General features: G+C 45.2%; 1 protein-coding gene across 4 annotated transcripts in view; it reads right to left on the bottom strand.

The window, feature by feature from the left end:
• The window catches only part of BCL9 (BCL9 transcription coactivator), a 1,044,334-nt gene that overhangs the window by 157,173 nt on the left and 866,141 nt on the right, over positions 1 to 21,020 (bottom strand). For all 4 annotated transcript variants that reach the window (XM_069635994.1, XM_069635993.1, XM_069635995.1 and 1 more), the window contains one exon: positions 11,777 to 12,076. In XM_069635994.1, coding sequence (XP_069492095.1) covers positions 11,777 to 12,021 — 245 coding nt within the window. In that variant the 5' untranslated portion in view covers positions 12,022 to 12,076. The remainder of the gene's footprint in view (positions 1 to 11,776; positions 12,077 to 21,020) is intronic.

Here is a 21,020-nt window from a genome sequence, read left to right as displayed (position 1 = left end):
CGGTAGGTGTGGTGGCTGAGAGGTCAGGAGTATGCGTTTGATCTGGCCGGAATTATCCAGACCGAGAGTGGCAGCGTTAGGCCTGAGGAGAACGCCTGGCTGGGGGTGCGAGACCAGCAATGATTACGGGGAGTGAGCGGTAGATGTTGATATGAGAACAGTTATACCGAATGGTGTCATAGTATCTCTGTGTTCTAGTTGAGTGGTGGTGTAAGGAGAGAGTAAGCGTGGGGTGTGATATGAGGTATGCTCTTTCAAAGGATCCATGCATTCCAAGGCATAATACGGATGTCATGCAATTCTGCAATTCGACCGCTCTCCACACTCCTCCGCTCTCCGCACTCCTCTGCTCTCCATACACATTCACTCTATACTCATCCGTTCTCCACACTCATCAGCCCTCCACATTCATCGGCCCTCTACACTCATTGGTCCTACACACTCATCCGCCAACCGCAATAATCCTCTACACCCGTCCACACTCATCCGCTCTCCACACTCATACGCTCTCCACATTCATGGGCCCTTCACACTCAGCTGCCAACCGCGTTCGTGCTCTACACTCGTCCACGCTCGTCCGCACTCCACGCTCAGCCGCTCTGCACGTTCCTCCACTCTGCACTCTCCTCTGCAGGCTCCTCCGTTCTCCACTCTTCCGTTCTCCCACGCCCCTCTGCTCTCCATACTAAACCGCTCTCCGCATTTAACCGCTCTCTATACTCATCCGCCCTCCCCACACATCCGCTCTTCGTACTCATCTGCTCTCCACACTCATCCGCCCTCCACATTAATCCTCTACACTCCTCCACACTCATCCGCCCTCCACACTCATCCGCCCTCCACATTAATCCTCTACACTCATCCACATTCATCCACTCTACACACTCTTCCGCTCTATGCACTCATCTGCTCCATACAGTCATCCGTTTTCCAGACTGAAATCTGAAATCCCTCTACTGGCTCGCCGTGGCTGCAAGGCTCAAGTTCAAGACCCTCTGCATAATCCACAAGGCTTTACATGGCTGCTCTCTTCCTAAATACTCTCACTCTAGAGTCCTCCACTCGTCCACCAAATCTCTGCGGGTGAGCCGCTTTCACAAACCGAGATTTGTGGGTAGATCTTTATCCTCTGCAGGTGCTTCCCTCTGGAACAGCCTCCCTGCCTTTCTCAGTTTTGAGCCGGAGCACCTTAAGCTCCGGAAACTCCTCAAGACCTTCCTTTTCTCTTCCTCCCATCTCCCTCGCTAACCTCTTTCCTTTTCTCTCCACCCTCCTTCTCCCTAACTGGTCAGTTTTTACCGACTGGTTGCCTGGTTCACCTCCAGAGTCTACAGGTCTCAGGGTCCGCCCGCAGTCTTTTGCACTTACCTTCGGGCCGCTGTACTTTGTGCAACATTACTGCACTTCAGCTTATGCTACTTGAGCGGGGGAACCTCTCCGCACTTAACCCAGGGCCCTGCTGGGCCAGACTCTTTCCCTCCCGTCCCCCGTCTGTATGCATGCATGCATGATCTGAATGTACTAGGAACAGTTAGTCTGTCCTGTCCACCCACCCGTCGTTTTCCGTCCCTCCTCCCGAGCTTGGTCTCAACAGTACCACTTCATGCACTTACAACATGAAAAATGTCGTCCGGTCAAGTATGCCATTTTTTCTGTTTAGATCATTCGAAATCTTCAAGGACTAAGAACGATTACCGTTTTCTCTTGTTACCTTGACGCTTTGAAGCACTTCACACGTGTATAAGCACTATAAATGAACAAAAAAAAACATTTTTCAATGCAACATCCAATTTAGCACACCAATGAGTAAGCTACAAGATGGAAAATGCCTTCACTTTCTTATGTTAAAGGACATTTGTACCGCGCACGATGACCACCGTAGTGGTCCCTTGGCGCTCTGAAAGAGGAGGGGAGGTTGAGTTAGTGGGAGGAAGCAGGAAGAGTGCAAGAGAGCAGTGATGTGCTGTTGGCGGCCTCAGCCCGGTGGGTCCGTTGGCTGGGACTGGTGTGTTTGCGGCCGGTAGTCATTGTGTACTGTTGTGCAAGGCTATGCGTGTTTTTGTTTTGTTGTTTCAATGTAGTGAAGTTTGTGCGATTTGTTGTGCTGTAGGTTTTGGTTGTGTTTGGTTTGGAGTTTGAGAGGTGTATGCAGAAAGGGAAATTGTTAGGGTTGGTTAGTTTGCGTCTCTATCCAGACTTTAAGCGTTCGGCTTGCGTAGTCTCCCCTGTTGCGGCTCTGTCCTGATCTGGGGCTGACTGGCATACAGGTTCCTTACTCCTCTAACCCCCGCCTCTAACATGCTCTCTCATAGCTCCCCTTATCCTCCATTCAGATTCGTGGCCAGTGCATCTGCCAATGAGAACCTCTCAGGTAGTGGGGCGATTGCCAATATCTCCATAATTCCACACCGATGTGGTACCTGGCGATAATTAAATTAAGGGGCGGGCGAAAGTGTTGGTGGGATTGTCTGGGTTAGTTGACTCAGTCTCCGTGCGTGCCGCCTGTGTTCCTGTCTATCCTGTGTCACCCGTCCAGCTGCCATGGGCTTTTACTCTCCCGGGTCAGGGATGTCCGTGTCTTTTCGGTTTAGTTATCCTTTTCCAGTTTCAGTTTCTAGGTTTAGTCTGTGGTGTTGTAGAGCCAGTGATTTCCTGAATTTTAGATGATCTTCAGTCTTTCTCATTTCCTTTGGGATGTTGTTCCAGGTTTTTGCGGCTAAGTGGTAGAAGGAGGTGCCTCCAAGTTTTTTCTTGAGGTATGGTTTGAGTTCCAGGCGGATTTCGTTTGCTCCATCGGAGGGGTCTTGTTGGTTTGTAGACTGTTATTTTCTTTTGTAGGAATTCTGCTCCTTGTCCGCTGATTGTCCTGTGTGTTATGCACATTGTTTTGAAGGTGATGCGATGTTTTACTGGGAGCCAGTTTAGGGTTTTTAGGGCTGGAGTGATGTGGTCTCTTCTGGATAGTTTGAGGAGTAGTCTTGCTGCTGCATTTTGGATCAGTTGCAGTTTCTTCATGAGGTATTCAGGTATTCCGAGGTAGAGGCTGTTTGCAAAGTCTATTTTGGACATGATTAGGGCGACGATAGTGAGTGTTTTGTGCGCGAAGGAGAGGAAAGGTAGGATTCTTCTTGCCGTCCGGAGGAGGAAAAAGCATTTCTTTACTGTTGCATGAGTAAGGTTGTTGTCCATTAGGACTCCCAGATTTTTTACTACCTTCGATGGTGTTGCTGCTTTTCCCATTTTCGTAGGCCATGGGATGGTGGTTTCGTTCTCTTGGTCTTTGGATACGATCATGATTTCTGTCTTTCCTGGGTTGATTTTTGGGTTGTTGGCATCCATCCATTCGAAGACTTCTTTTAGACAGTCGGTAAGGGTTGAATGGTCGGCGTCGGTGTCTTTGATTTGTAGATTATCTGAGTGTCATCGCGTAGTTGTAACATGTAATGTATTTTTTGAAGATTCTGATGACCGGAGTCTGGTAGATGTTGAAATATAGTTGAGATAGTGAGGATCCTTGAGGTACTCCAGTGTCGTTAACTGGTGGAGTGGATTTGAAAGGTTTTATCCATACGGTTTCTGTTCTGTCTGTTAGGAATGATTTGGTCCAGCATAGTGCTGTGTCTGTTATGCCTATGTTTTCTAATCTTTTGGTCAGGGTGTCGTGGCTAACTGTGTCAAAGGCTGCGGAGAGGTCGAGCAGAATAAGGGCTGAAGTAGTGTTTGAGTCTGCGTTAGTTTTGAGGTCGTCCCAGATGGATAGTAGTGCTGTTTCCATTCCTCTCGCTGGTCTGAAACCGATTTGAGCTTGGTCTAGCAGGTGGTGTTTTTCTATGTGTTCTTGGGTTAGTTTATATACATAGGTTTCTAGAAGTTTCGCTGGGTAGGGGATGTTAGAGATCGGCCTGTAGTTGGAAAGGTCATCTACGTCACCACTTGTGTTTTTTAAGAGTGACTTGATGTATGCTGATTCGGTACAGTCCCTGTTGGTAGATTTAGAATGTTTCTGTAGTGTTCTGCTGGCGATCCTTGCGCGAGGATTGATTTGTAGATATCTGGGGGCCATGGGTCCATGGGAGATCCCGCTTTCTTGCTTCTTTTAACCAGCATTGCGAATGCCTCTGCTGATATTTCAGGAAAGCTTCTGAGTTTGTGTTGTGGTTCTGAGTTGGGTTCGTTGGGTTGTATGTTGTGGTTGGTTGGTCGCTTTTATATGGTTTGACGGATGTCGATTTTTTTTTTTTTTTTTTTTAAGTGAACTGCCAGGTCGTTGCATAGTTTTTCTGAGGGGGTTGGGGTATTATCACAGCCTGGTGGGTTTCTCATTTCTTCAATGATGCTAAACATTTCTTTTTGTGTGTTGGTGGCATTGTTGATTCTGTCATCGTAATGTCTTTTCTTTGCCTTTTGAATTTCAATCTTGTATGCACGGATTTGTTTCTGGTAAAGTATTTTCTTCCCTGGGTTGTATTCTTTCCTCCATTCCAATTCCTTCTTTCTGTTTTCCTTTTTCATGTCATTTAATAGTGGGGTGAACCATTGTGCCATTGCTCTTTTTTTGATGGGGTGAACGGTTTTTCTGGGGCGATCTTGTCTATCGTATCTGCGATCCATTTGTGTAGCATCTCTGCTTTTCCCTCTAGGTCAGCTAGCTCCAGTTCTGTAGTTGAGGGTTTGGTTAATTCCAGTTGTTCGAATAGGTTGCTTTGTTTGACGCGTTTCCAGTTTCTTTTGGTGGTGGTTGTGAGTTTCGGGTGTTGGATGTAGACTTGGGTAGGCAGAGTGATCACGAATGGGATGATGAGATGGTCGCTCCATAGTATTTGTATCGGAGGTGCCGTGGGGATGAGTTTTTCTTTGGCGAAAATTGTGTCTAGGGTGTGTCCTGCCCAGCGCGTTGCTCCTTTGACTAGTTGTCGTAGTTCCATGTTGCCGAGTTGTTCGATTAGTGAGTTTTGGGAGTTGGCGTGGCTGTCTTCAAACCAGATGTTGAAGTCCCCTAGGATGATTAGGTGTTCGTGGTTGATGGCTAAGTTGGTGATGGCTTCTATGAAGTTATCGACGAATGTTGCATCATATGTTGGTGGTCTGTATACCAGGATGAATGTGATGTTGGTTTTTGGGCTCGCTATTAGGTGCACTACCATGGTTTCGCAGTTGAGGATGTTGAGTGGTTCGTCAGTTTTTATTTTCAGGTGTTCTTTAAATGCTATAGCGATGCCTGCTCCTTTTTTGTTTTTTCTGTTTATTTGTAGGCATTTGAAGTCTGTAGGAAGGCAGCTTTGGAGTGTGATTTTGTAGTTGTCGTCCAGCCATGTTTCTGTGATGAACAGGATGTCAATGCCGTTGTCGAGTAGGTCGAAGATCTCTGTTGAGTGTTTTGACATGGATCTTGCGTTTATTAGATTGCAGTGAAGTTTGGAGGTGTTGTTTGGTTTGGGTTTTGTCGTGGTCGTCTTCCGCTCAGTGTTGAGGTTTCCTTCTTGGTCGGCCACTTGTTGGGCTGTGGGGTTTGGGGTGTCAGCGTCTTCGAAGAGTTCTTCTAGGTTTTGTCTTGGGTTTTTTGTGTTTATCGGGTTCGTCTTCCGGGGGTTGTGGTTGTTGATTGGAAATTCCTCTTGCTTTGGTGATGTAAGGGGTTATTGGGTCGGTCGTCTGTTTTGGTCATCCTTCTACTTGCTTGTGTTAGGTTGATTGATGTTGCTGCCTCTAATGTTGGGTTGGATTGCCGTGGTGGCCAGTTGTCTGCGAGGTATGGAGTGAGGTAGAGGGATTTTTCTCTTCTTTCAGAGTTCCCTCAGTTTGTGTTCCTGCCTGTGGGGTTCCAGGTTATGGTTGTTCTAGGTTGCTGTTCTGGCGTGTTTGTTTTTTTATCTCTTCGACTTTTTTTTCGGAATTGGTCGTTTGCGCGGCATCGTAGGATTGACAGTTGTTTAGTCTTTGGTTACGTCTAGTTGGTACCGTTTTGGACTGGTTGTCTTGTGGTGTAGTGGCTGGTGAGAGGGTGTCCGCTATTAGTTTGGCTCTGTCTGTGGGTGGTATTCCGGCTGGAGTTGACGACTCGTTCAGTCGCTGTCCTAGGGGGTAAGGGGTAGTAAGTGTTACATGATGACAAACAGTTTTGTTTGGAGAGGAAGGGTTTAACAGCAGGTTATTAGTTTAGTAGGGTGGGCAGCGGATGAGGCAATGGCACTAACGTGTCTAGTCATCGAGAAAGTTGCGTCTAGGTAGACCCCCAGCATCTTTACTGACGGAGAGACAGGGATGACGGAATTATCGATGGTGAAGTTAGCATATTGTTCGCTTAGTTTGGAAAGCGTTTCTTTAGGGCTGATGAGGACAAGCTCTGTTTTGCCTCCATTGAGACATAGCCCATTAGCCACCAACCAGGCTTGGCTAGTAAAGTATATCAGGTGGAGAGCAGCAGAGTCTTGGTCATATGTGCCAGAGAGAGGGAGGAGTACCTGCGTATCGTCGGCGTAATTAGTGTATGCAATGCCTAGCTTGTCTAATTTATCAAAGAGCGGCTTTGTGAACAGGTTGTAGAGTGTGGGGACTGTGCAGGAGTCTTGCGGGACTCCGCAGTGGATGGTGGTTGGAGCTGCACTGGTTTGAGAAAGCCTTCATGGCCCTTCCTTTTAGAACGGATGTGATCAACGCGGAAGCCTGTTTGGAGAATTGGGCGGCATGAGTGAGGTGTGCGGTGAGGATCTTGTGATAAACAAGATCAAAGGCGGCTGAGAGATCCAAAAGTAGGAGGAGAGCTGGCTTGCCTTTGTCCATAATTTCTGTAATTTGTTTTTTTAAATCTAAAAGAGCTGTCTGTGCCGTGGCCTTTACTTAATCCTGACTGTCTTTTGCCTAGTATGGAGTTGGATTCGAGGAAGTGTTGAATCTGATTGCGATCAGCTTTATCTAAAATTTTTAGGAGAAATGAGACGGTGGCGTTTGGGCGGTAGTTGTTGGGGGAGGAGGGATCTAAGGAGGGTTTTTTCAGTAGAGGGCATACCCAAGCTTCTTTGAGGCTATGTGGGATGATACCTGTTGTGAATGATGCATTAATGAACGCCGTTATGAGGGGTGCTAATGAGTCAGCGCATTCTTTAATGAACAAGTCTATCTCTGGGAAGCCCATTCTGCGAAAACGTTGAAGACGATGTCTTTGTGTAACCACCATTCGTACTCTACGGGCAGTGGGAAATCTCTGCTGAGCACGTACACCAGAAGATTGAGTTCCCCTGGAACATTTTGTGACACCAGGAACATGTGTTTGAGAGCCCATTTCCAAATGTTCTGGGACAGTTTGCACAGACCTGGAGAGTGAGTGCCTTCTTGTTTGTTCAGAGAGTACATGGCCGTGGTGCTGTCTGTGAGGATAAGGACCGTCTTCTCCTGCAGCTGTGTCTGAAAGGCGTTCAGTGCTTTGAATACTGCTAAGAGCTCCAACAGATTTATGTGGTTGGATGCTACTTCTGGGGACCAAACGCTGTGCGCCGTCTGCTGAAGCAGGTGAGTCCCCCCCACCCTATGAGAGATGCGTCCGTCGTGAGGGTGGCTTCTACTGCGACAGTGGTGAAGGACTTTCCCTTCAAGAGGTTCTCCCTCTACCACCACTGCAGAGAGAACGAGGCGCTGACCTGATACCACTGGCTGTTGAGCCACTCTTGCATTGGACGCATGCTCAAACGTGCGTGAGGAACCAAGTAAATGCAGGACGCCATCATTCCTAACAGTCGCATAGCCCTGCGTACCATCACCTCTCGACTGGTTACATATTGAGGGATTTGAAACAGCATGTTTCGGACCCTCTCGGAGGGGAAGACGAGGCGGTCTACTGTTCGAATTAGAGCCCCCAGAAACTGCTCGACTTGACGTCTAGGCTGGACGACTTCTTGTTGATGGAGAATCCCAGGCTGAATAAGAGGTCTATCATCTTTTGAGTGTTTGACAGGCATGTTCCGTAGGAATCCCCTGTTATGAGCCAGTCGTTGAGGTAAGGATAAACTGGGATGGATAGCCTGCGCAGGTGTGCTGCTGCCACTGCCAGTACCTTTGTAAACACCCTCAGTGCCGAGGCAGTGCCGAAGGGGAGTACTTTGAACTGATAGTGCTTGTCCTCTATCATGAATCTGAGGTATTTTCTGTGCACTGCAACATTGAAATATGAAAGTATGCATCCTTCATGTCCAATGTTGCCATGCAATCCCCCTGTGTGAGCAGAGGAATCAATTCCTGCAGAGTGACCATACAAAACTTTTGGAGGTTTGACAAACTTGTTCGCTGGGCGCAAGTCTAGCACAGGGCGCATGGTTGGATCCTTTTTGGGTACAAGGAAGTACATTGAATAAATAGCCTTGAGGGACGACTTCTATTGTGCCCTTTTCCTGCAGGATCTCGTCCTCTTGCAGCAGGATGCGTAGGTGTTCCGGCATCAGGCGTCTTGATCTTGGAGGTCTGAATTGAGGTGTTCGGCAGAACTCTATGCAGTACCCGTGGGCGATGGTTTTGAGCACCCACTGGTCTGTTTTTATCCCCTCCCATGCTTGAAGAAATATTAGACGCCCCCCGACCGGGGAGGGGACCCGGATCTGCTGGTCATATCTGACCTGAGGTGGGGAAACTACTGGGGTGGAATTCCGGCCCCTTCCCTTTCCACGTCGTTGTCCTCTAGGTGGATACAGGATGGTGGAGCTGGACCTCTGTCCCGAGGACCAGTTGTTTCCTGAGCCATACTGGTTGTGAGGGGAGCGAGATTGGCCACGAAAGGAATGCCGAGAACCACCCCTCTATTCTGGAACGGACTCTGGGTAATTTGATCCAGGGTCTTGAGAAAGTCATGTTCCTTCTTAGCTGTTTCAAGCACCTCATCAATGGCTTTCCCGAACAAGTTGGTTTCCTCCACCGGCTTATTTATTAATGATGCCTGGTTTTCTGGCTTAAAACTGGAGTTTCTGAACCAGGCATGCCATTTTAGTAGGGTACCACGGGCTAAAGTCCTGCCAGCTGTTTCTGCAACATCCAAAGTATTCTTGAGAATACTGTGATTGACCTGTTTGCCCTCAGCTACAATGGAAAGCAGGCGAGCCTGCACCGGTTCAGGGACCTCTTAAAAGGCACTCACTGCAGCATGTTCCATTGAATGTCTGAATAGCTAGCCAACAGAGTGGTGTTAGCTGTGCAGGTGGAAAATGCTGCGGCAGTTGTGACTCTCTTCCCTAGTATACAACTGTTTGCACTCTTTATCAGGCGGTGCTTCACCTGTGGACAGGGGCAACCCGCATTTTTCCAGGTTGTCGTTACCACTAGGGAATCTGGAGTAGCATGTCCCCTGATGTTGAGGGGGTCAGAAGGGGAAGGGCAAAACAGTTTCTCGACTCTGGGATTGTAATTCTGAGAGTGAACAGTAACAAAAGTTCTTACTTACCTTGAATGTGTGTTGCACTATTCTGAAAAGTATATATAAAGGTTAAGTTACTCACCTGTGAATTGGTTGTGCCTCTTCCCCAAAAGTAATGCTGTTGGTTTCACTTCATTATTCCTGTTAGGATAATTGTAAAGTGTGCCCAACTGGGTCTTGCATCCCCTGACTTGCTGTTTGCCTGTCCAGAATAAGTCTTCTTACGATGGTAATTGGGGAAGAGCAAGATGACAAGGGCATAAACTGTCCGCCTAAGGATCATCGACTAGAGAATTATCAGCCCATACTGCCCGAGGACATTACAGAATGTCCAGATTATGCAATGCTAAAACTGTGGCTCAAAGCAATAAATACGATTCTGCCGTATAACTCTCTCTGCAGAGGGGCAATTTTGGGTTACTTCAACAAGATTCCAAATATCTACTTGTTCGGGACAGGAGACATAGAATATGTGAAGTTCCCGAATAGAAGCAGCCCGAAATTTGCAGTGGTGGGACTCACATCACTAAAAGCATAGAAAACAAAACAAAACATCAAAAAAGAACTGGAAAAAATTAATCTACAGGTCCTCCTCACCATACCGGAGGAAGTGAAAGGAAAATGATTAAAATAATCCTTCAGATCCTGGGAAGTCCCTCAGACATGCAGGAACATCAACCCATACTGTATCCTCAAAATCTCCTGGGTTTATTAGGGAGTCACAGGTCAGTATGCTGGCCGCACTACCTGAGATTCTCACACAAGCCCTTCAGAAACTAGGCTTGGGGCCTTAGAATATTTAGGCAGGATAAATTAAATTTGTCAAGCTGGAACACCCGTGACCCTAAATCTTTTACAACTAAAAAACTGAGAAATACCCTTTTCGGTAATACAGACATCGTTTTCCTTCAAGAGACTTGGCTAACCCACCCCACACAAATACAAGGCTACACAATCCTTACAACACCAGCAACTCAGAATGCCAAGGGTCGCCCATCGGGGGGGCTCCTGTTGGGAATCAGCAATTCACTAAGTAAAGATGTTACATTAATATGCAATAACAAGAACGGCATCCTTGCATGTAAAGTTGGCGTACAATCTTCAGTGGGACAGAAGCTCATAGTAGTGAACGTCTACTGGAATCCTGCCCAGATCGACCTTCAGGCTTTCCACTCCTCACTGTCAATAGTAATGGAAAAGATAGCCTTGGATTATGGCGTGGTCAATGGGATCATGGCATGTGATTTTAATGCACAGTGTACCCCACTTCAAAATCATAGGAATAACCCAAGATGGGCCAAAAAATCCAAGATCGGGCACAATGGGTGAACTATCTGAACTCGTGGGGCCTCTGCATGTTGAATGGGGCTGTGCCAGGCGACAGCCCACCAGGTCCGACTTGGTCACGAGGCAACTCCCTCTCCATCCTGGACTATATTTTTGTCTCTGGAGGCATCTTGGCAAAAAATATATGCATGGAAACCATCTGGGGGGGAAAGGAGTGACCATGCCCGCCTAAAAATAATATAGAGAAACAGTCTACTTTTGACATGACCCGTAATGCATGCTCATATTACACCTGCGCCAGTTCAACAGAGCTTCCAACTGAAATGAAGAAAGTTGGCTATTTAAACACTACAAAATAAAATCACAAACCGATTTTCTTCTTTTTTTTTTTAACTTAAGCACCACAGCCCCAACACATGTATTGCTACTCCAATTATGTGCCAATACCCTTATCAGCCTCGCACATATATTGTTGCTTGGGGATAATCTTCCTCGGCCAACCTTTGTCTCTAATGCGCCTCAGCCCATAACTTGGTGGTGGCTCATTATCCTGCAATAATGAACCCTCCCTCGTTCTATAAGGCTATAAGTGACAAATACCTATATCTTTTCTGCATATATTCGCATGAAATTCTTTTTGAAGATTATCTCCCATGCACAAATCTTTCTTCGAATCCCTATCTACACAGCGTCAATGAGAAAAGCCTCAAGTGCTCAAATGACTCTGCATATATAGCTTCTGCTGATATTTGAAAAGGAGCACATACCTCGGTCAAGTCTGCAAATTACAAAAATTAAGCAACAAGTGTGCAAGAAGACACCAGTTTTGGATTTCAATGCTGACCGGTATGTGTCCAGTACAAGGTGCCCCGGTATGAACAGCAGTCCAGGCACGTAAGCGCAATGACAACCAAACACTGCAGTGGCATAATTGCTACAAATCTCTAAAATTCCTTAACTCAATTGGGCCTACTGGCAGGTACTGGCTGCTCAAGGACTCGTCACTCTGTCAGGACTAGAAATGGGCATGGTTACCATCCTCTCCCTAAAAATATACACAAATAACTCTAAACACTACCTTTCGGAGTGCATTACCTGTGTGCGTTTTGCGAAGGAGAGTTTCTCAGTTTGGGGTTACTGGAATGCATTGATAGGGATCCAGGGTTTACAGTTGCAGGTGCAGAGGGGCTGGCAACGTTCCTCTGGGGACTTGGAGTGCTTGGGAGGGATTGCAGAGCTTTCTGCACAGTGCCTATGTCAGTGGCGTCCTTCCGCTCGTCCTTCTGTTTGTTTCGCTCTCTTTTGTTGAACTGTGCTCTTCCCTCTTGCAGCTCCAGCATTCTTCGGACGGGTGCCTCCTGCTGCCGAGGGAACGAAGCACATCTCCAGGGCACACTGCACAGAAACAACAGCAATCGCTGGATTACAGATATACAAATAGACATGGTAGAGCTATACCACAATCAGGTTTCAACTTTCAACACAATTTAATTAAAAAGCAAAATTGCAAAACCTTAAAATGACCAAGTCAAATATTTCTAGTAATCGGGACTTGGTGTGTGGCACGAATACCCATTTCACAATTTAATATGACTAAAACGAACCAGGCAAGGTGTGACTAACAGTTCTACAAGAAATCCTCCCCTCCGATGCCACCTGCATTGCTTTAAGGCACTCAGTCCATGGCACCAGCCACACAGGTGTTTTATTATTGTCTGAACTGATCAGATAAGCGTCTTCGGGATAAAACTCACCTTTACGTCGATTAGTAGCTAAATAAAGCACGAATAGCAAACCAAACAAAATGCCATTACCAACATTTTCCAACATCAACATGAGCCCGAAGGACAAGCGCTCCAAGCCAACAGTTTTGTCTTTTGCCGTACGTCACTACACACCAAGGCACAGGAAATGGGGAGGTAAAAACCCAGACAGAGAACACCAACAAAGCAAAGAGCCCAAAGAGGGAAAGCGAGGAGGGGAAATGAACCAGAGACAAAGGAAACGGAGGGAGAACACCATATTGAAGGGGCAGAAGGACAGAGGGAGAAGTATGGTTAGAGAAGCAATCAACTGGGAGGGGCTATAAGTGAAGATCTAGTGGGAGACACAGGGGAGCAGGCACTACCCCGTTTAACCCAACCATCTTGTCTAGTACCTGTCCACCCTGTCTGCCACCTGCTGGGCTTGTGCATTGGTCATGATCATACACTTAATATTTAAAGAAAAAAAAGATTTCCATACAACAGCTGAGAAGTGGAGCCAACAGTGTACTGACACTACACAGAAGCCTGCAACCCGTAGGTTGCCAGTTAGTTGCTAAGCAACTAAACAGATTCCCACCAGTGCAGCATACTACTTGGTGAGTTCAGTTCCGCAGTGCCCATTAGGAACAGGCCAGCACCTGGCCACAAAGAGCAGACCGAAGCAGCAGAAATGTAAGTTTAGAAGTGCTGTATGCATTATGCGATTCATGTGTAAGCAAAACTGAATAATTGCGCACATTTGCGAGAGAAACAGAGTGCAAGAGCGATGGGTGTTTGGTGCCAAGAGGGAACTACACCAAATGATGATGATATACTTTGACAAAGGTGAGTTTGCTGGCATGTGTCGTGGGGGCATTTACACCAGGACAGTTGACATTCTGGGCACAGCTTCATGAAAGATTTACCCTGGAAATGTATCTTCGTGACAGCACGCACGTGCACACTGACACAGAATGTTGCTTTTCACGATCAAAACCTTTCTAGAGAGGAGCACAGGTGATTATAAAAACAAATTACTATAACTCTACATAGAGTGGAGGAACGTGCTAGAGTAAAGCATTGTAGTTCTGCAATACAATGGTAGCGTTAAAGGCATGGTCTAGTAAAAAAATGTATTTAAAAATAGACAGGCAACATAAAAAAAAAAATACTAGCATTCTCCTTCCTATGTAAAATTTTGAGCTATTCAAGCTCAAAATTCGCAAAAGCAAGCACATGGGCGCATCCATTTTGTGAAATGGATGCCCTCCTGTGCTGGCTTTTGCGGCACTAATGAAGGAAAAGCCAGCCAGCTGTAGTAAACAAAAGCTACCACTGGGTGGCTTTCCCTTCATTAGTCTGTACGCGGAGGACGGGGACTGGAGACCAGAGCAGGAAAGCTGCAGATGAATCTCGGTAAGTGCTATTTATTTTTTTTTTAAAAAATAAGCACTAGCTGCGTTTTTTTCTTCTTCTAAGTTTTCCGGGCTGGAGGAGCCCGGAAAACTTAGAAATAAAACCGCAGCTTTAAAAACGTTGTATTTATGTTTGCAGTCGCTTTTGAAGCGACCGCAAACATAAATACAACGTTATTGTGTTGGAAAACGCTGCGTTTTTTCTTTCCAAGTTTCTCAGGCTCCTCCGGCTCGGAGGAGCCTGAGAAACTCGGAAAGAAAAACCGCAGCGTTTTCCAACACAACCGCGTTGTGTTTCTGCCTGAATTTGCTTTCCCATTTGGGGCTCTCGGGCTCCCCACGGGGAGCCCGAGAGCCCCAAATGGGAAAGCAGTTTCAGGCAGAAACAACGCAGCATTGCGGAAAACAACTGCGTTGTTTCTGCCTGAATCTGCTTTCCCATTTGGGGCTCTCGGGCTCCCCATGGGAAAGCAGATTTAGGCAGAAACAATGCAGCATTTAGCATTTCCCATTTGGGGCTCTCGGGCTCCCCACCGGGAGCCCGAGAGCCCCAAATGGGAAATCAGCTGTAGGTAGAAACACTACGCGGCATGTAAACACAACCGCGTTGTGTTTCTGCCTGCTGTGGCTTTCACTTTGGGTCTCCGGTGCTCCCCTGGGAGGAGCACCGGAGACCCAAAGTGAAAGCCACAGCAGGCAGAAACACAACCGCGTTGTGTTGGAAAACGCTGTGGTTTTTCTTTCCGAGTTTCTCAGACTCCTCCGAGCCGGAGGAGCCTGAGAAACTTGGAAAGAAAAACCGCAGCGTTTTCCAACACAATAACGTATTTATGTTTTCGGTCGCTTCAAAAACGACTGCAAACATAAATAAAACGTTTTTAAAGCTGCGGTTTTATTTCTAAGTTTTCCGGGCTCCTCCAGCCCGGAAAACTTAGAAGAAGAAAAAAACGCAGCTAGTGCTTATTTTTTTAAAAAAAAATAAATAGCACTTACCGAGATTCAGCTGCAGCTTTCCTGCTCTGGTCTCCGGTCCCCGTCCTCCGCGTACAGCACTAATGAAGGGAAAGCCACCCAGCGGTAGCTTTTGTTTACTACAGCTGGCTGGCTTTTCCTTCATTAGTGCCGCAAAAGCCAGCACAGGAGGGCATCCATTTCACAAAATGGAGGCGCCCATGTGCTTGCTTTTGCGAATTTTGAGCTTGAATAGCTCAAAATTTTACATAGGAAGTTTTAAAAAAGAATGCTAGTATTTTTTTTTATGTTGCCTATCTATTTTTTAAACAAAATTTTTTACTAGACCATTCCTTTAAGATTAAAACATTCTATGACGTCATCTGCCACAACGTGCTGGAAATGACTTGAAATATCGCAGGCCCCACAGGGGCAGGAGAACTGGACAGTTCGAAATATCAAACCTCTTCATGCTAACCCCTCAAGTATTATGGGATTAAACTAGTTTGCTTGATAACACCCTAGTGTACAACCTACTGTACAGGCACCGCGCTGACATACAATACAAACTGCCACAGTAGCTTCTCTAAGAGCATTAATGTAATTTCAGAAATCAAGGTAAGATAGGCTGGCCTTGCATTAACCAAAAAGATAGTGAATACAGTAAAATCTATAATAATTGCAGATCAGAAGCCAACATAAGCGCACTATGCCACTACCATCAACACCATTGCCGACCACATTTTACAATCTTCTGGGCTGATCACAGTACTTCAAAGTAGAACTGCATTTCTCTTAGCGAACAAACTCACAAAACATCCACAAATATGCAGGTGAGAAGTATTAGTAAGGACTGCTTAATGCGCTCAACCTTTAGCCAGTTAGCATTACAAATTGTAGTAACATTGAAAATGGATCATATTTCACAGTTATGGATATATTTCCACAACAAACAAGCTAGTTACTAATGAATGAGATGGAAAGTTTAAGAAAACCTAAAAACAAAGTCCCCCGAAACTAACAGAAAAAAGGAAGCAATCATAACCAAATTTATTTGGGGCCTAGCAAAATCAGTTTGTGCCAAAGGTGAAGCTTCAACAAGTCTTGAAGGACCTTAATTGGGTACTCCACAATACTGGCAAAGTAGCATTGGGACAATTGAGGAGATCTTATAACCTAGACCTAACTACATTAGTGAAGACTAGTCCCACACAATTTCCAGCGAGATAAAAAAACCTTTATTACAGGTGATGAAGTACAGACCTCCAAGCTCAACCTTACACCTGGCTGACTAGTGCAAACAGTAATAGAAGCAACATTAAGAGTAAACATTCTCTGGCTCCAGGCAGGCTATGACACCCTGCTCAGAACTATATTACACTGTGATATTACTACATCATAAACAATGAACACCCAGCTCTCTATGAATAGCCAGCATGGCCATAACTTTTTAAATACAGTGAGACAACTTCATAACAATTAGTAAAAACGAACTTGGACATTTTGATGAGCAGGAGCTAAAAGCAGCTGAGCAGTTATAGGCATCAGAGTAGGCAGGAGCTAACTCTGGGAAACCAGGAGATCTATTTGCAGTGTGCTGTGTATTAACCAGCGCATGAGACTCAAATTATATATGTCCAGTTATGCCTTAATGTCCCTTGGACGTGTTTATTCTCCTTTATACACATTAAGAAGCATGTATATTCTATATTACGTAGATATGCTTGTATGGCGGAATTAGGTTGGGGGGTCACTCCTGAATGCTATTGGTTTTAACCTTACCAGGCTCTCCAAGGCTACAGGCACGAGCTAAATTGCTCTTAGTGCCCAGCATTTTGTAATCTTTAGTATTGTATAAAATCTCTGAATGTTCTGAACTATTTCTTGTATGAGTGGAGGGGCCAACAAAATGGACACACGCCATGAACTCCACTTTACGGCTCAGATTCTCATCAGGCTGCTTTATCACTGTAAAAGGTGACTAAGCAGGCTGGGAGGAAGGTAGAGTAGGTTGAACGACTGGGGGGGGAAAAAAAAGGAATCCAAGAATTCTATCACAACACCTAGTCAACACTGTAACTAGCATTCTACTGGTGAAAGGAAATCCCTCTGGTGCCTTCTAAACAGGATGAACAGCAACTACCAGGGGTATACAACCGGCAGCTCACCAAATATTTTGAAATACAAACGCATGATTCCCTCACCACCGACTGCTGGCTAGGACTGATGAGTTGTAGACAAAAACATGTGGAGAGTAAAAGGCAGGAAACCCACTAATAGGTTTTGAACCGTTGCATATGTCGTGCAGGGTCAGTGACAGGAAGGAGAGACCGCACCTCTCTCACATGTGGCCCCCACCAGCTTCACTGTAAAGATAGCAGTCCTTCACATAGTGCTGACAGATCGGTGAAGAACTGCATACATCTTACAAAAGTATGGAGGCTGGTCAGAAGTCTAAGCTCTACAGTAGAGTCCAAAGTGCAAGTTGCCCACAATTAATATGCATGCCCAGTAGGAATTTTTCAACTTACAGCATTTTCCAGCAGGAGCCATTTACCAAGTGAAAACCAGGGCAGGGAAGATGTAAACCTGCAGAAAGCAGAAAACTTATGAATAAAAAAAAAAAAAAAAAAAAAAAAAAAAGCTGAAGAACCACCCCAAAAAAAAAGAAAGAAAAAAAATAAGAAAACTTATGAATAACAGAAAAGTCTTTTGAGAAATAATTTACAGTTGGTGCCCTGTGGGGAGGGCACTAACTGGGGGTCATTTGCCCAAACCCAATAAATGGTCTCAAGCAAAGTGATGGGAATAATGTGATAGGAATAATTCCCCAGAGCCTTAAAGGTGTAGGAGCCTATGCAACTGGTTGTTAAATTGGTTCTTAGCTTTTCTTTTTCACACGCTAAATGCTTTGCGTTTGTTGTGCAAAAAAGAAAGCAACTCCAGAGAAATCCTGGTGACCCTCTAGAGATGGTGCCTCCTGTATGTGAAAATGAGACACTGTAAGCAGAGCTGGACAATGTAGATCACCGGCATCAAGGACAGAGGGTCCCTAAGGGTGTGGGAGTCATTAGAGGAGTGGCATGGGCAGGACACCCTGAGCAGATAGTGGGTGACGAGAAGACAAACAGTATCTTTAAATTATAGACAACTATCAGCATTTAGTACCAGCATGAAAAGAGCCCCAATTGGCTTCCTAGCACCAATCTTCTTTAGGTGATCACTGGCAAACATTCGAGACTGGCAGAGCCCTCTTTGCAAACTCTTAAGGCATTCTAGTCAATCTGTTTGAATTTTTGACTCATGACCTCCATCCTTGGGTTGGTGCCCACCTGTAGTGTCACTTGGGTTCCATGTGTTGATATCCCCGCAAAAATATTGCCATATTTGTGCGACGATATTAAGCCATGGAACCTGCGGGGGCACCCCCATAACACCAATCTTTTTTTAAGGGAGCAGGGGGGCCACCCTCGCAACCCCTGGTCCCATTTACCCCATAAATGATCCCCACCAAATATCGCCTATGGCCTTACCCCACAACCATATATATGGCGATATTATTGGTGGGGATATTACTACCTCATACCGTCACATGTGCGTAAAGTGGTTGTTATGGATTCATCTTTACATTTTTTACCTTCAAATTAGATAGGTTACTTGCTCCTGAGTTTATCATGTGCACACTCTTCAGTTTCTTATAACACTTGGTTTCTCGCTCGAAGTCAAATTAGTCAAATGTGTTTGTCTCTAGTAGACTGGACTGTGTAATGCTATTTATTTTTTGCGTCTCCCCTGGACAGCCATGAAGAAAGTTCAGATTACTATTCTGCCCGAAATGTTACACAAACTGAGCAGTCTCGATCAAACCACCTCTGTCCAGCATTCTCTTCATTGGCTGCCAGTGAAAGAAAGACCACACTGAGGCACGAGGCTTGTCCCATTATACAGATTATGGTCTGAGTCACAACTTCTGCAGAGAAAGATTTCAGCTCCAAGTGTCAACTAGACCCCGACATCAACGACTTGCGGGTGGCGGGTCACTGTTACTGCTCACCGTGCCCCCATCTCCCAATCACCTGGAGTGATGCGGTAGAAAAGTCCATCACCATGCTGGCAACACTACTGTGGAATGCATTGCCAATCTATGTTCTATTCACCCCTGATCACAGCCTATTTAGGCGCCATTCGAAAACCATTCACTTGCCTCAGTTAAGTTTTAACGTTTCCTTCATCAGACCAGAGAAGAGTCACTAGCACCAACATGCTTTTGGGGGTGAAAGCTGCGCTTCACAAATCACGTACCATACCCTATCACACGTCCAACAATTCAATTCCCTTCTGATAGCCTTTAAAAGGAGTAGCAACAGGATGCAATGAAAGTAAAATGCTGTGGATTAGTATAGTGGCACTTATAAGGTTAAGGAGAAAATCTGATAAAGCATATTTGATTTTAACATTAAATTTAGTGATCCCAACGAATATGGAAACGAGCATTGGCAATGCTAACAGTTTGAGCTTTTGTGTAGGTGCTTGCCAGGGACCGCCATCGTGGTATTAACTAGGGCTGTACCGAATAGCATATTAAGTATTTGGCCGAATACCGAATATGAAGCCGAATAGTTGCTTTATTTAATAAATCATGTTCCAAACTTCAAAAAACACTTGTTAATAAAACAAAGCACCATTTTAAATGCATTCTATACTTTTATTCATCTTCATTGTAATTTATGTAGCATCTTTATTTAAAGTATAAAAGCCAGAAATAAAGCAGATTTAACCAAAATGAAGGGACCAAATGTGCAGAAGTTAGTTGCATATTTAGTGCCAGTTAATTTAGGAGGCTTCACAAATGCAAAATGACTGCCTTTGTGAATCAGATGCATTGCATTATCTATCCAGTTGCAAAGTCAATGTGGTCCAGTTTCGAAACTTCTTTGCAGCTCACATAGAAATGTATAAAATAGTTCATGTCGGCTCATGCAGGACACAAGTGAAGAGGAAATCTGAAATGCGTGAACTAAATCTCAAAACTATTCACACCACCCAAACAAATGTTCCTCACTTTTCACTTATCCTAGCCACTCTTTCTCGTCAATACACAAACATCTGCAACTTATAATTTCCAGATGAAATATAAGATAATGTTACACTCAGGACTCAAGTCCTTAACATTTGCCAAAAGAAAAGATGTTCCTGTGTTGTTGCAGGCTAAGTATAAAAGATGAGCACCTTTTTTGTGTAAGAATCTGTAACAAAACATGCCCTAAAGAGCAGATTACAATATAAGATATTTATCAGCTGTGTGATAGCAATTTGTCTGGTCTAATTCTATTCAGTTTTGCAAACTGAAGTCTATATTTGCCTTTCTGAGTCCATGTTGGATTGTATTCAAATGAGAATGCGAAATTATTCGGCAAGAGCCGAATAGCATTTTTTCAGCCGGAATTCGGCCAAATACTTACTCGAAGCCGAAGTTCGGTACACCCCTAGTATTAACTGGCTATTGATGGTAGCAGGCGAAAAATGCTGCGAGAACCTGGTCATCTAATGTCAAGTGCCTCACAAATGCCTAATATTTCAACAAGCCAAAACTGTTGGCTTTGCCAATGCTTGTTTTAAAAGGACTTCAGTGGAGGTGATGCATGGTGCTTATAAATCGAGAGGCTGAAGACAGACCTGGTTAAGACATGTTTATTGCACCAGTAGTGTGGTTTACAGTTCCAATTAAGTCCTTAACTCTGAAAAGATTGCTTTGAAAAAACACCGCCAGGCACTTCGAGTGCAAGTTTTATGATAAGTCTTGAGTAAAGAGCTCAGAATTCCCATGAGGTGGTGTTATGGGCAGTGGCAGGCACTGGGTTGGAATCGCCATAAGGATTACCATGGTCATGGGCAGTCAATGGGTGGGCATATAAACCAACATCAGCTATAAGCTTCGTGTCCCTCGTATGCCATTTCTCTCCATCTGTACTCAAATGCAATAGTTTCGTCTTATGAGTGGCGCCAAAGTGCCACCTACTAGCCCAATTTAAAAATGTTACTCCACAACGATTTCATAAAAGACAATCTAAGATTAATCTGCTGCCCAATTTCTCTCAACCGCAGATGAAATGAGTTAACGCCTGATCAGAAGATCATGACTAACTAATGGGAGGCTACACCTCGACAGTCCACAAGCCAGGCAAGAACTTTAAAGTACACACAAGGTGCCAAGTCCCAATGAGCCCA

The sequence above is a fragment of the Ambystoma mexicanum genome, chromosome 7p (assembly GCF_040938575.1).
Source record: "Ambystoma mexicanum isolate Mex_15411 chromosome 7p, UKY_AmexF1_1, whole genome shotgun sequence".
Taxonomy (NCBI): domain Eukaryota; kingdom Metazoa; phylum Chordata; class Amphibia; order Caudata; family Ambystomatidae; genus Ambystoma; species Ambystoma mexicanum.
This window is presented reverse-complemented; position numbering and strand designations above follow the sequence as displayed.